Source organism: Sebastes umbrosus, chromosome 12, assembly GCF_015220745.1.
Source record: "Sebastes umbrosus isolate fSebUmb1 chromosome 12, fSebUmb1.pri, whole genome shotgun sequence".
Lineage (NCBI taxonomy): Eukaryota > Metazoa > Chordata > Actinopteri > Perciformes > Sebastidae > Sebastes > Sebastes umbrosus.
This window is the reverse complement of record NC_051280.1, coordinates 10,325,011-10,338,712: the sequence shown is the minus strand read 5'-3', so window position 1 is coordinate 10,338,712 and position 13,702 is coordinate 10,325,011. Positions and strand designations below refer to the sequence as shown.

At 40.4% G+C, this 13,702-nt stretch overlaps 1 protein-coding gene across 2 annotated transcripts; it reads right to left on the bottom strand.

The window, feature by feature from the left end:
- Positions 1-1,836: 1,836 nt before the first annotated feature.
- dcaf8 (DDB1 and CUL4 associated factor 8) lies at positions 1,837-13,076 on the bottom strand. 2 transcript variants are annotated; one of them, XM_037787252.1, is made up of 14 exons: positions 12,813-13,076; positions 12,316-12,390; positions 11,754-11,837; positions 10,533-11,176; positions 10,133-10,273; positions 9,219-9,313; positions 8,741-8,851; positions 8,463-8,593; positions 7,718-7,825; positions 7,480-7,610; positions 6,549-6,668; positions 5,167-5,283; positions 3,924-3,999; positions 1,837-2,766 (listed from the first exon to the last, which is right to left on the bottom strand). In XM_037787252.1, the coding sequence occupies exons 2-14, from the start codon at positions 12,350-12,352 to the stop codon at positions 2,750-2,752; spliced, it is 1,812 nt and encodes a 603-aa protein (XP_037643180.1). In that variant the 5' UTR covers positions 12,353-12,390; positions 12,813-13,076; the 3' UTR covers positions 1,837-2,749. The 2 variants fall into 2 exon arrangements, with proteins under 2 accessions (XP_037643180.1, XP_037643178.1); XM_037787250.1 differs by having other exon boundaries at positions 1,837-3,999; positions 12,813-13,075.
- Between the last annotated feature and the right edge of the window lie 626 nt (positions 13,077-13,702).

Genomic DNA, 13,702 nt, shown 5'->3' with positions numbered 1-13,702 from the left:
GTAAACAGGTGCTCACCTGTGGTCTTATTATAGTGTTTATATCCTGATTGATGACAATCAAGCAATTAGGTGTTCAGCAAGGTGTCACATGTGTTGGTCCATGGGTGTGTTTTATGTCAGATTCCTGTGTCTTATGTCGAGAACGGTGTGTTCTGTGTTGCAAAAAGTGTCCTGTTGAATTGCAAATTGAGTGCAGAGCAGAAAATGTGTTTGAAGTTTTGGAGACTTGAGCTGAGGTTTTTACTCTCTGAGTGTCAGTTTCAATAATTGTGCTTTATGTGTCATTTTAGTGTGTTAGCAATTGAAAAAACAAACTGTAAAAGTCCCTTGTTTCAAACTGAAAGCAGCCAGGAGTAAGAAGGAAGTGAAACATCCATTCATACAGTCAGCCTTTTTCAAAGCAATGACTTGTCCGGAGGAACAACACCGGTGCTACTAATGACTCGTTTTATTCAAGTAGTCCCAGTAAGCTGTGACCGTGAGCCTTCATGCACAGTACTATTCAGCCATCATTCATTTTATTATTTACTAATGTGCTTTTCCGACTGTGATGTCAAAAGTTTTGATTTTAAAAAAAGTCCTGCCATACAAATTCTTTTGTTTTATATGCTTGAAATAAAAAAATTGTTGGATTAGAGTTAAACTGTTGTAAATCTACATTTTTGTAATAAAAAGCCTGTATTACAGACTTGGGCAGTGGAGTTTGATGCACAGAGATGAGCTTTAACTACACAGGGATGGTTTAACGAAAGACACTACTGAGTTGCATTATGGGAAATGTAGGATCCAGTGTTTTGGGGGCTTAACCTGGCCTTACTTGAGATCATTAGTCAGGACATCTTAGACTCTGCTGCACAGATTTTGACTATTCTTTTTTAAATCTTTCTCTGAACAGAATATCTATGATATCATTTGCATTAATCTAAAGTAGGGCTGTCAAAATTAATGTGATAACACGATAACGCAAATTAATTTTAATGCCACTAATTTCTTTAACACAACTTGCGTTAGGTTGTAGCGGGCTCAGTTTTAAAGTTACCAGTGTACCAACCATGTCATACTAGCTCGTCAGGAAGGAGGTTAAATAACGCTGCAAACTTGTGCTAAATTTTGGTGAGGAAAAACTGTCATGGCCATTTTCAAAGGGGTCCCTTGACGTCTGACTTCAAGATATGTGAATGTAAATGGGTTCTATGGGTACCCACGAGTCTCCCCTTTACAGACATGCCCACTTTATGATAATCACATACAGTTTTGTGCAAGTCATAGTCAAGTCAGCACACTGACACACTGACAGCTGTTGTTGCCTGTTGGGCTTCAATTTGTCATGTTATGATTTGAGCATATTTTTTATGCTAAATGCAGTACCTGTGAGGGTTTCTGGACAATATTTGCCATTGTTTTGTGTTGGTAATTGATTTCCAATAATAAATATATACATACATTTGCATAAATCAAGCATATTTGCCCACTCCCATGTTGGTAAGAGTATTAAATATTTGACAAATCTCCCTTTTAAGGAACATTTTGAACAGATAAAAAATGTGCGATTCTTTTGCGATTAACTATGGACAATCATGCGATTAAATATTTTAATCAATTGACAGCCCAAATCTGAAGACATCACTATTAGTGTGAGCTGTCAGAAACCCATGTTGCTCAAACTCTGCAAAGTACATGTGAATGTTTCAGGCAGCCTGCAAAACTGGTGACAAAAGTGAAAAGTCTCCAGCAGCTAAAGAATAGGACCTCTTGTGTCAATCAATAAATCAAATGAATACATACAGTATGTTACAACAATACAACACAGAACGAGAACATAAAATGACAACATCATCAAGAGCACTGTCTTTTTGTTTATTGCACGAATCGTACATATTTCCAACTTAACTGGTAGAACGCATTAGGCAGTGGTGGACAAAAAAATTGTTCATCAAACGCCTTATTATGTATACAAGATGCCAAAAATAGCCAGTGGGAAAATCTGGATTTAACTGTCTCAAATGATGGATTAAGATCTAGAAAGGAAATACTTTTTTTTTTTTTATTTTCTTGAACAAGAAAGAGAATCCTTACTTTTAATACTTGAGATGACAGCTGTTCTGTTCATAACAGAGGGATGTCATTCATAAAAAGGAAAAACTGAAGAAAAATGGTGCCTCAAGTCAACTTTTTTTTTTCTCTGGATTTTAAAAGTACGTTGTCCTCATATAGAATATAAACCTCTGCATCAATACCAATCAAATGTTTTGACATCTTTTTTTTTCTTCTTTTTTTTTGAAGTCAAACAGCATTTGCTAAAGTTGATTTTTTTTTTTTTTTTTTTACAGTTTTAATATATATTTATATATGTACATATAAATTCAACTAACTAGAGTTCTCATAGAAAATGAGAAAAGCTGGACTTTATCGCTCTCACACAACAAATGACTGGCAAGCATATTGACCCCGCCCCCCCTACCTCCGTCCTCCTCTTAGAGCCACTGTTAACAAACCACAGACTGAAGTCTCATCACATGTGGTGAGCTGGCTGCAAACACACGACCTGGTTCAAATGTTTGTCTGACAAAATGTCATTCAGCAATGACATCACAGAAGGATTTTCAGGAACCGCGTGGTTAGAACTCTCAATCTCAATTGGCACTTAGGCAGTGTTTCAATTGGGATTTGATCCAGGTCGGTTCTGTCTCTTTCAAATTCGTCCCCCAACAGAGCCCCACATCAGTCCTTTATCCTATGCACATGCTGATCACCATCTACGATTTCCTGTCAAAGATGGAGAGAGAGTGAGGGAGGAAGAAGAAGAGGAAGGAAGGAAGGAAGGAAGGAGGAAAGGCTGGTGGAAGCAAAAGAAACCTCCTCTTCCTCAGTCAAAAAAGCTCAAGTGCAAAACATCTCCCCACTCAGAACAAATCAATAGAAATAAAACTAAACTTCACTGTGGGGTTTCCAATGAAGGATACAAGACAACAGCTCTTCCCCCCCCAAAATCACACACTCAGTGCACATTTTGTCTGTTTCTCAAACTAAAGCATCCCTGATTCAAAGTGCACTCAGTAGTGAGGGAGGGGGAGTGAGATGGAAAGAGGAAGGGAGAGGGAGTAGCTTGAGGGCAGCATGTCGAGGTGATGCAGCATGTAGGGATTTAGTAGTCCTCGGGTAGAGAGAAAAACATGTGAAAAATGCAACTAGCTGCACAAGCTTGGGGCAAGAAATCAGTACGAGACTGGGGCGATGCAGTGAGGGGGCACTGGGGTTTCCTTCTATGAGTTCAAATCAGAAAGGAAGTCACATTCAGGGGATAGGTTTGAGGGTACGATTCTGATGCTGACACTCCCAGGGAGCTCGAGAGCAAGAGGTGCGTTACTAAGAGAGGGGGGGGGGATTGTGTGCTGGTGATGTATAGCTTCCTACAGCGTACCTAAAGAGGAGGTTGCTTGTTGCCATACACACACAGTACATTGTTCTGGGGCTAGACAGAGCATATAGATAATGTATGGACAAGCAGGGGGCCTCCAAGTGGTTTATAGGGATGTAAGCACTCACTAAAACCTCTTTGTACAAATCTCAAAAAAATTCTGGAAGTGTGTATGAAGTCTGTAGCCGTCATTTTGCACACTCACTACTGCTGGGAAACCAGGCGTTAAGCATCTCTGTCAAACTCTGCTTCAAAAGGATGTTTAAGTAAATGTTTTTTTTTATCTGTGTGAGTGTGTATGTGTGTGTAAAAGAACGAAAACAAGTCTGTGGCTCGTCAGTGTGTTGAGTGTGCCAGTGTGTCAATAGTGCTTGCCTATGTGCATCAATTCAAGGGCAATAAAGTGTGTATATATGTACTGTATGTGTGTATGCATGTGTGTGTGTGTCTAAGTATATGTGTATGTGTGTGGCTCAGGAGGACATGCATTGGACGTGGTCCGGACCTCCTTCCTCTTCGTCGGAGGAATCCGGAGAGCTCCAGGACTCATCTGTGTCTGCGTCTGCGCCCTCACGACGGGCCTGTGTTGAGACAAAAAAAAGGAGGAGAACAGAGAAAAGAAAGAATGAGACTATTTTTGGGCTGAAATAGTGTGTAAACATGTTGCCAATCTATTCATGTTAGAAATTGCACTCTACATTTTCAGTGCTAAACTACCAGTATCCACACTGGAATATACATCTTTTCTACATTTCCTTCCAAAAGACCCAAGAGTCAGTAATTCAAGGGTAACATCAGCTGCTTCCAACATATTATTATGTTATTATTTAAGGAGCACTCCAGCAATACGGTATTACCTTTCCTTAAAATTGAGGGATTAAAATAAATAAATCAGTGTAGCAGAGGCCAACATATCCTTAACCTTAAGGCCTTTGCATAGCAAGTCTGTATTTTTTGTCCGAATTTGTCGCACGTTTAAAAATGCATACGACCTCACGTGTGTCAATCACGTTTATACACCAAGTCTGAAACTTTCAGACTGACTGTCACTGAAGTTTTCGGAGCAGGTTTCATTTTTTGTGTTTTTCTGCATCCGTCAAAAAGCAAAAGAGGGTTTGTTTGACCGCTCAGTGCCACTGTCCGTGCAAACGTCATCATCCGAACTGGCATCTGATAAACATTCACTTCGTCTCCCAGCACAAAACGCTTTACAGTAAAGAAATTATAGATTACAGAGATGCAGGATTTAAAGATGGATTGGAGCAGGTGATGACAGACCAGCTTGTAATCAGGGATGGCCACAAAACAAAGGATGTAGGAAACACTAGACGGTAGTGATTGTGCTCCAAGCAGCTAAACGATAGCTTCTCACTAATGTCATTCATTCATTAGCCCTGTTTGGTTTAGTGCTATCCATTGCACCCATGTAAATAATTCAGTTTTGTCTAGTATTGCAAATTTTCATGACGTATAGAATAATAAAACGCATCAGAGTCAGTGTGCAAGGTCTCTGTGTGTAACGCTTTTTAATCGGAAGACGGATTAAAAAAAATGCACACGAATAATATGGACGCGCTTTTGGTCAAGCTCTAAACACAATGGGTCCTACATTTCCCATAATGCAAACCAATAGGATGTTTTTGTTCGTCCATACCTGCCTGGTAAATGCTCACGTCTTTTCAACTCCACACCCCAAAACACATCTAACGCTTGTTGCTTTTGGTTTGTTGTGGTGTTTGAAAGCTCACCCTCGGAGGCCGTCTGTTCCTCATGTGTCTCATCAGGAACCACAGCAGCTGGGTGTCGTACTGGTCGCCGTGGCGCACGCTGTCCTCATCACGCTCCCGCTTGTTTTTCTTCATCACCTTGACAAACACAACAAACAGGTGTGAATGTGGGGCATGCATGCAGAGCAAACATGTCCTTAATACAAATTCCATTACTGGGAACAAGGACAGAGTTTTTACAACCTAAAGAGAGGCACTTGAGCGGCCTAATTATTAAATATACACAAGACATGCATTACTTAAGAAAATGTAATTTGTTTTACATCTTGGATCTTATTTTTTTTTGCAGTTTCTGCCAACATTCCTACTAAATTATAACATTTTACTCAGCAGCATGAGGATTAAAATAGCCTTTGTAAACATCTATTGAAATACAGAGCTACTGTAGCTGTTGTGCAGTGCATTGGGCAATTATAATAACAGTTCAGGCACATTCACCTTCAATTTCACTTTCAAATAAGTGGTTTAGACAAACAAGTTCAACTGGATTTGCTAAATATCTGTCCGTTCCACCTATGTTGTGATCGCACAGACTCTGTTATGAAGCTGTTTTCAGTGGTGTCACTATGAAGTGAAATTAGTCTCAAAACGGTCACAAATGTGTATTACATGCTCTACAAATGAAAAATAACATTTACAAATGTGTACAACGATTTGTGCGTAATTTTGGGTGCTTGCAAATGAGTGTTCCAATCTACACACAAATAGCAATTAACTTTTACACATTTGTAACGATTTTACAAATGCACACATCACAACCTGAATAAATACTCATATTTTACTTACAGATTTTTTAACTTGATCTGATCACAGATCGGATCATTTTCGCTTTTGAAAAGCTTCCTGTGTGCACACGGATTGCTTGATACGCATGGATCAGGTTACACTTACGTGTGGAGTTTTGAGACTATTTTCTCCAGCTCAAACAGATCCACAAATGCATGCTGTGTTTAAGTACTGCTGGAAAACTGGGACATCTGGGCTTTCTGTGAAATCGTGTGTAATTTCAAAGTGGGAAAGACGTTTTTTCTAAATAGACAGAATAGCTCGTCGCCCCTCTATTAGAACACATACATTTACCATGCTATAGTCAATACAGTAGCCTATAAATGTAAATATATGGTTTAAATAAGCTACTGCTTGGTGGTGGACTTCTTCTGCAGACAGGAGCAAATGCCGAACATCCCGGTGGCTCATCGTCTGAAGTGAGTATAAGCTAAACTGCCCTATGAAATGAGACAAATTTCACTCCATATATCACGGCATCCCTATGTCTCTACAAAGAAGTGTTACCACAACCAACAGAAATGATGGCAAAAACTATAAAAAGCAGAATAGAATACCTCTTTTAGACCCTTGAGTCCTGTGGGGCTTTCAGCTGTGGGAGCCCACAGTTTGATGTCGTGGTCCAGCCCACTGGTGGCCATACCGGGCAGATGGGGATGTGGCTCCAAACAGTTCACCTGTAGTCGTTGAGGGTAGAGAAAATGACTGAGATCACAATATGAAGATGACGTAAGTTTTAAAGAGAATATTCTGGGGCCGGATGTCTCTGCAGCAAAAAGCTAACTCTCCTGTGAAAGAAAATATACAACCAGTACATAGTGAAAGTATATTTTTATCACAATACAATCATGAGTAAATACTGGGTACTCAACACTAAGACCAAGAGATTACAGAAGCACTACCGACCACCAGTGTGTTTGTACCTTTCCTAAGGCCCCAATCAGACAGTGTTTTTTGCAGGTGGAAAACGTAAGGCGCACGGCTCTGCCTTTTTTTTGCCCGATCAGACAGAGCGTTTTTTGCAGATGCGGCGTCTTTTTTTTTTCATATGTTGCTCCGAAACCACCAAATGAGTGCTAACATTACCCTATTCAAAAACAATGAACTGTACGCGACCCAAATAGTTAATAGTACAGTTCAAGTTAATGAAAACAACTTACCCGAAATCTCGAGTAACGCACTAATTTGTCTCCATAGTCACCTTAATGAGAAAAAATGCTAAATGACATCAGGCGCTTTTCTGCTCTGAATTGATTTTTTTCAACTTGAGGAGTTCAGGGTGCTCCTGTAGAAACGCGAGGCGCACAGAGCGGATAAACGTGAGCTGCTCCGCAATTCAAAAGCAGCACGCGAAACGCTTCAATCTCATTGAAAACAATTACAAAAAGCCACACCAGGCTGCTGAAACGCACTCCGTCTGATCGGGGCCTAAGTCATCTTTGAACCCAATATAAACATAATATTATTCTCTCTCGCTCTTTGACTCACCACTCCTCCCCTGTCTCCCTCCATAAACTGGACGATGCGAGCAGAGTACTTGTCCCACAGGTAGATGTGTCCGCAGTCACTGCCGCTGACAACAAACTCGCTGCATGGCCCGTAGAAGTTCACACCCTTCACTGTGAGAAACATTTGAAGATGAGAGAGGATGATACAGCGTCAGTCTTTGCAATAACTAGAGTCTCTTTACAGTCCTGCAGTACCAATTGGGAACTGAATATAACACCTGTAGCATTATTGCGGTGTCCCTTGTATCTCCTGCGATAGTCGGCCCCATCACTGTGGTTGGAGTCAAACAGGTAGATGTCCTCGTCATTGTAACTGGCCAGGAGCTCTGCACAAAACAAAAAACAGTCTTTTGATTAATTCCCTTTATTCCATAACGGCAGAAGAAGGTCTGGGCTTTTTTTGTCATGCAGAAATATTCAGACAAGTTTGACTAAGTTGTTGATTTACAGGTGTTCTGCAAAGATGAGAGCACACTAATGCTTTTTAGAATAGACCTTGTTCTGTTTGTCACTGATATTGCATTGGTGTTGCATCAGGAAAGCTAATGCTGTGTTGCACACTACTGCGTCAACCAATCATATGTTTTTCCTTTCTGTCTAAAAAAAAATGTCACGAGTTCCCAGTGCTATTTAACGACATAACTAGCTGATAGCTGACAATGTAGCTGGCCGTTTTGTTGCTTTTGTCGGTTGTAATGTGAACACAGCATCATGTGTTGGGCTCATTATTTTTAATATTTCTAAAACATGTTCATAACAGAATGAGAAATTGCAATTAGGTAAGGATAATCTTAATTAATTCAAATATAAATAAGAAACAGGATTATAGCAATTGCATGAAAATTAAATCATGCCACGGGATATTAAATTATTTCCATTCACACTGCATGCAAGCTGTTGCATGTCTTTATTTTTGCTGCTCTCTCAGATAACTGTTCTTCAGTTTAAACACTACATGTTTACCTGTGCCATCGTGGCTGTACACCAGGCAGGTTATGTTGGTTTTGGACTCGCTGGATACCAGATGTGAAGGACAAAACTTTTTCAGAACACCATTGTTATCGTTCTCATTGATCTTCCTCTGGTCATAGATCCTAAAGAGGGTGAGTAGAGGAGGAAGTGAGAAAAGGATGACAGAGACAGAAAGCAAAACTATAAAATCATTTTATTCTATTTCCATTGCATCCCATTTTTCATTATTAGTGAAATAATCAGCACTAGAGCAACAACCTGCTTCATACCTCACATACTGATCTCTTCCGCCCACGGCAAAGTGTTGTGTCTTGGCTGGGTTCACAAAGATGGTGTACAGCCCCACTTTTTTATCCCCTTCCTTTACAACCACCAGTTTACTGCCACACACATTTAAGGAGACACAAAGAAGAAACTGGAATATGATCTCTGGCAAGGGGAAAAAAGTTTTAAATAGCATATGGCAAACACAGGAAAACTGGCAAAGAGGAACGTGTATCAAAGTGGGTGTCAGCCAACACTGACTGAAAGACAGGATATTTGCGTAACAACACCACAAACTTCCTAAAAAGGACGGGGTTGTGACCTGTGACTGCCTTCACAGAAATCAATCATTAGGAGTGTATTGTGTCACATTGTATGACATTTTGCTCACCTATTGCACAAGCCAGTCAGTTTAGATAAAAATCCAATTCCTGAGGTGACTAAATTTAAAACTTGATGAACTTTAATATTGGTATCACTCACTTGGCGGGACGGTCGAGACGCAGGTCGATACCAAACACAACAGCGTCCTCTCCAGCAGACAGAAAGGAGCAGGGGGAGTCTGGCTCAAGGGCCAGCTGGAACAAAAATTGGTAGAAACTAGAATTACCACCTCGCAGTTGCATATGTTCGCCAACCAGTCAAGTTGCAGTTTACATCCATGTCAATCTCGGAACCCATCTGTTATCGGTCTGACGACAAATAAGCCTTTGGGGGCAAGGGCCAATATTGTTGGGATTCCGGTGTAGCCGGTGGATATCCGGGTCAGGACTTCCTCTTTTGTGCGCTGCTCATTGTTTAAAGTCCGATTAACAACTTCAGATGTGAGACTGGAGTTGGAGTTGAGAAACTACATGTACGACCAGATTGAAGCTAATTTAAACCAATAACAAGCTAAATCATCATCAGTCGATAGCCGCTGGGTTCCCAGACTGCATTGCAATGCGTTCTGCCTCTTTTGCTCTCCACTCAGACTGTTTACCTGCATTCAGCCAAAGCCTGCTCTTTCATGATTGGTCAAAACTACTTGGACTAAAAATGGAAACCAGAACGCTTGCGATACCAGAATCGTGCGCCGTTGCCTACAGATTCTACATGTGATCGTGTTTATAGCGATTATCCATCCATGTCTGTCCAAAATGTCATCGCTTCATCATTTTATCCTGTCAGACATTTGCGTGAACTTGTCATAATCAACATATTAATTGTTGAGTTACGGCCAAAAATCTGTTTGTGAGGTCACAGTGACCTTGACCAAAATCGGATCAGTTCATCCTCGAGTCCAAATTTTGTGTGCCAAATTTGAAGAAATTCCCTCCAGAGGTTCCTGCGATATCGCGGGACGGACAACTGGAAAATATAATGCCTCCGGTCGTACATACTGTACAAACACTCACCTTGTGTGCTGCCCCTTTATGCTGTGCTACCCGCTTGGTGTTCTTGCAGCGCTGTGTGGCGGAGAGCTCAGCCACTCTGATCTGACCATCTCGAGCACACATGGCCAAGGTGGAGTCGCCACTGTGAGGCAGGAACTTTGCCTGTGTACATTAACGGCAGGGAGAAGACTCATTAGAAGCTTCTGACCACAATGGTCTCTTGGATTAGTCATTCACTCAGTCACTTCAACCTGCATCTACTCTCTTGTCTTACAAGTTTTATCATTTACTATTGATTAATATGAAGCAATCACTAACCCTAATCGTTAAATAAAAGTGTACAATTGTTTTTCTTTCCTTAATCCATCTGCGTCTTTGCTCATAAAGAGACAAAGAGACAAAGATTTTTGTTTTCCCTTACCTGAAACACATTGCTCTTGTGGCCACTGTCAAACTCCAGCTCAGCACGGCGGACCGCCCAGTCCCAGATCACCACTCGCAGGTCATCGCTGCCTGAAGCCAGGCGTGTGCCCGAGGGGTTGAAGTGCAGCGTGTTGACGCAGCCCGTGTGTCTCTCCAGTCGGCCCTGGAGCTCCAGCCTCTGCACGAGACCGCGGGCTCCACACACACGCCTCACAAACTGGTGCGAGTCCCTGCCGATCTCCCTGGAGCGCAGTGAGGGTATCGACCGCCATATAGGGCCACGCATGTCACGGAGCTCTGCTCCCAGCCACGCCTCCATAGCCTCGTCGTCGTCTTCATCGTCTTTCGGTTCATCTTCGTCGTCCTCGTCGTCATCCTCATCTGAGCTGGTGGAGTGATTGGTGCCGCCGCCGGGTCTATTCCTCTTTCTAGCTGCCCTTTTCCCACCATCTTTATCCTTCACTCTCTCCCGTCTGCCTCCCTCGCTCTCTCTTTCACCGTCCTCAGTCAGGGAGTAAAGACCGCTGCCATCCATGCTGTCTGTGTCTTCTTCCTCCTCTCCCTCTCCGTTTGCCCCCACCTCTCCTCCTTCCACATCTGGCATAGGCTTGTCTCCAGACGCCTCTGCTGTTTCTTTGGGAGCTACAAAAATAGGGAAAGCCATGGAGAATGAGGTTAAGAAGACATCGCTGTCTCACTGGGAGGTTCAACGAAAGGTGTACAAAAGGAAACTGTATCAAAGTTAAATATTAGGCTGCAAAAAGAGTATCCCAGCAGTTAAGATAAACTGGGGAAAAAAAGTTTGGAAACCGTCTTCCTGATGGTGTATTAAATGAATAAAGTGTAAAATAGACAATATGTCTTGTTTGTTCCTTGTTACTTATAGAGAGTTCAATCATCCAATCAACCAAACAACTCAAAACAAGAGTCAATACCAACAGGAGAATACACTGTTTACCATTGACAGAGCATTTTGGCAAATTTTTCTCCAAATGCATGATCCTTACAAGTTGGACATCATTGTGAAGGTAAATAAACAGGCTTTCCAATGATGTAAAATACCATGCCAATTGGCATTGTAGCAACAGAGAAATAATCCACCAAATAAGTTTCCAAACCTTTTTTCCCCAGTTTATATGCATTTAAATAAGAACATAAATATATTCAAGCATATTCTCGCTTTTTAAGGAGCTGTTAAACTACAAAAATGAGGTTATACCATCTTGAGACTGCGCTTGTTCCTCTTTGCTTCCGGAGGCATCTGCCTCCTTGTGTTGATCTTCTCCTGGTTCTTTTTCTTCACCTAGTAAAACCCAAACATGTTTCTGATTAAAGGTCTGTGCTAAGGAGCATGACGTCCTTCCTTCCTGCAGCTGTCAGAGTCCACAACCAGCACTGCTCCCAGTAGACCACTTACACACCAAAAAACTGACAATAACCTGATATCTCCAGGTGGAATTTCTTTCATTCATTCATTCTCACTGTGCAATATCATTTTCCACTTGTGCAATTGTATTATTAATAGTCTGTTTATTGTTAATACTGCTCCTATTGTTATACTTCCTTCTATTTAAATGGTTCATATTTTGTTTCACTTTGTTTAGCTCTTGTTTTACTGTGTTAGCTGATGCATCTTGTTTTTTGCACTATCCCCTTTGCTGCTGTACACTGCAAATGTCTCCACTGCTGAACTAATAAAGGAATATCTTCTTATCTTATCTTATCTTATCTCTCACACTCAGCATAAATAAATAGTTATTTTCTTTGCACTGGTCCTTTACCATTAAGGGGGGTGGATTTGCCGTCAGCCTCAGACATTGTGTCTCCTTTTGTCCTGCGTCGACCCGAGGGAGAACCTTTGGGACATAAAGAATATTTAAGGTGGTTTATTAATAAGGGCTCAAATGAACAAAACATACATACTTGCACATTTATAAAAGGCAGCAGACCCCGTTGCATTACAAAAGCTGAACTGTTGTCTACCGCACTGTGAGTTAAACTGAAACTACCAGCAGGCTGATCATCTACCGCTGCACATCACGACATAAACAAACTCGCTTGGTAGCTCAGCTGGCTCCTCACAGGCCCGACTAATGCCCTGTTGTTGCTTAAAAGTGCATTACCCTCTGCAGAGCTCGAGTATCTGACACTGTTATTAACTGCTAACGAATATAGAAACTATAAATCCTGTCACAGTCCTGCTTAACAACCAAACAGCTGCTTGTCAGAGAGCCAGCCTTGCAGTGGCTAACTAGCACGTAGCTGGTGTTAACGTTACCTCTGCTGGAAGGCCCGCCGAGGCGCACTTCTTAGTTTAGTCCTATAATCTTTATTGCAGATTGATCTTCTCCGCCGCACTACTACAGCTACAGAGCCTACGAGCCTCGACTGAGAGTCCTCTGCTGGTAAATACACGACATTAGGTCTGCGTGCATGAAGCTTTAGCGTGCATAAAGGCAGACAATAGAGAGAGCTAACTGCGTTCACACCAGGCTGGCTGGCTGCTCGGTGCTCTGTTTATGTTTTGACGGTTCAGCTGCTTCTTTTTTCTTAGGTTCCATTTCCGGTGTCGTGCTCGACTCGGGTTTTTTTCTCCGGAAGTTTACAGAGAAGATACGTAAGGCCATGTAATAATAATAATAATAACAATCATAATATTAATATTTAATAACGATATTATTATTATTATTATTATTATTATTATTATTATTACTATTACCACCACCACCACTAATAATTATATTTAATAACGATATTATTATTATTATTATTATTATTATTATTATTATTATTATTATTATGATTATTATTATTATTATTACTATTACCACCACCACTAATAATTATATTTAATAACGATATTATTATTATTATTATTATTATTATTACTATTATTATTATTATTATTATTATTACTATTATTATTATTATTATTATTATTACTATTACCACCACCACCACTAATAATTATATTTAATAACGATATTATTATTATTATTATTATTATTATTATTATTATTATTATTATTATTATTATTATTATTACTATTATTATTATTATTATTATTATTATTACCACCACCACCACTAATAATTATATTTAATAACGATATTATTATTATTATTATTATTATTATTACTATTACCACCACCACTAATAATTATATT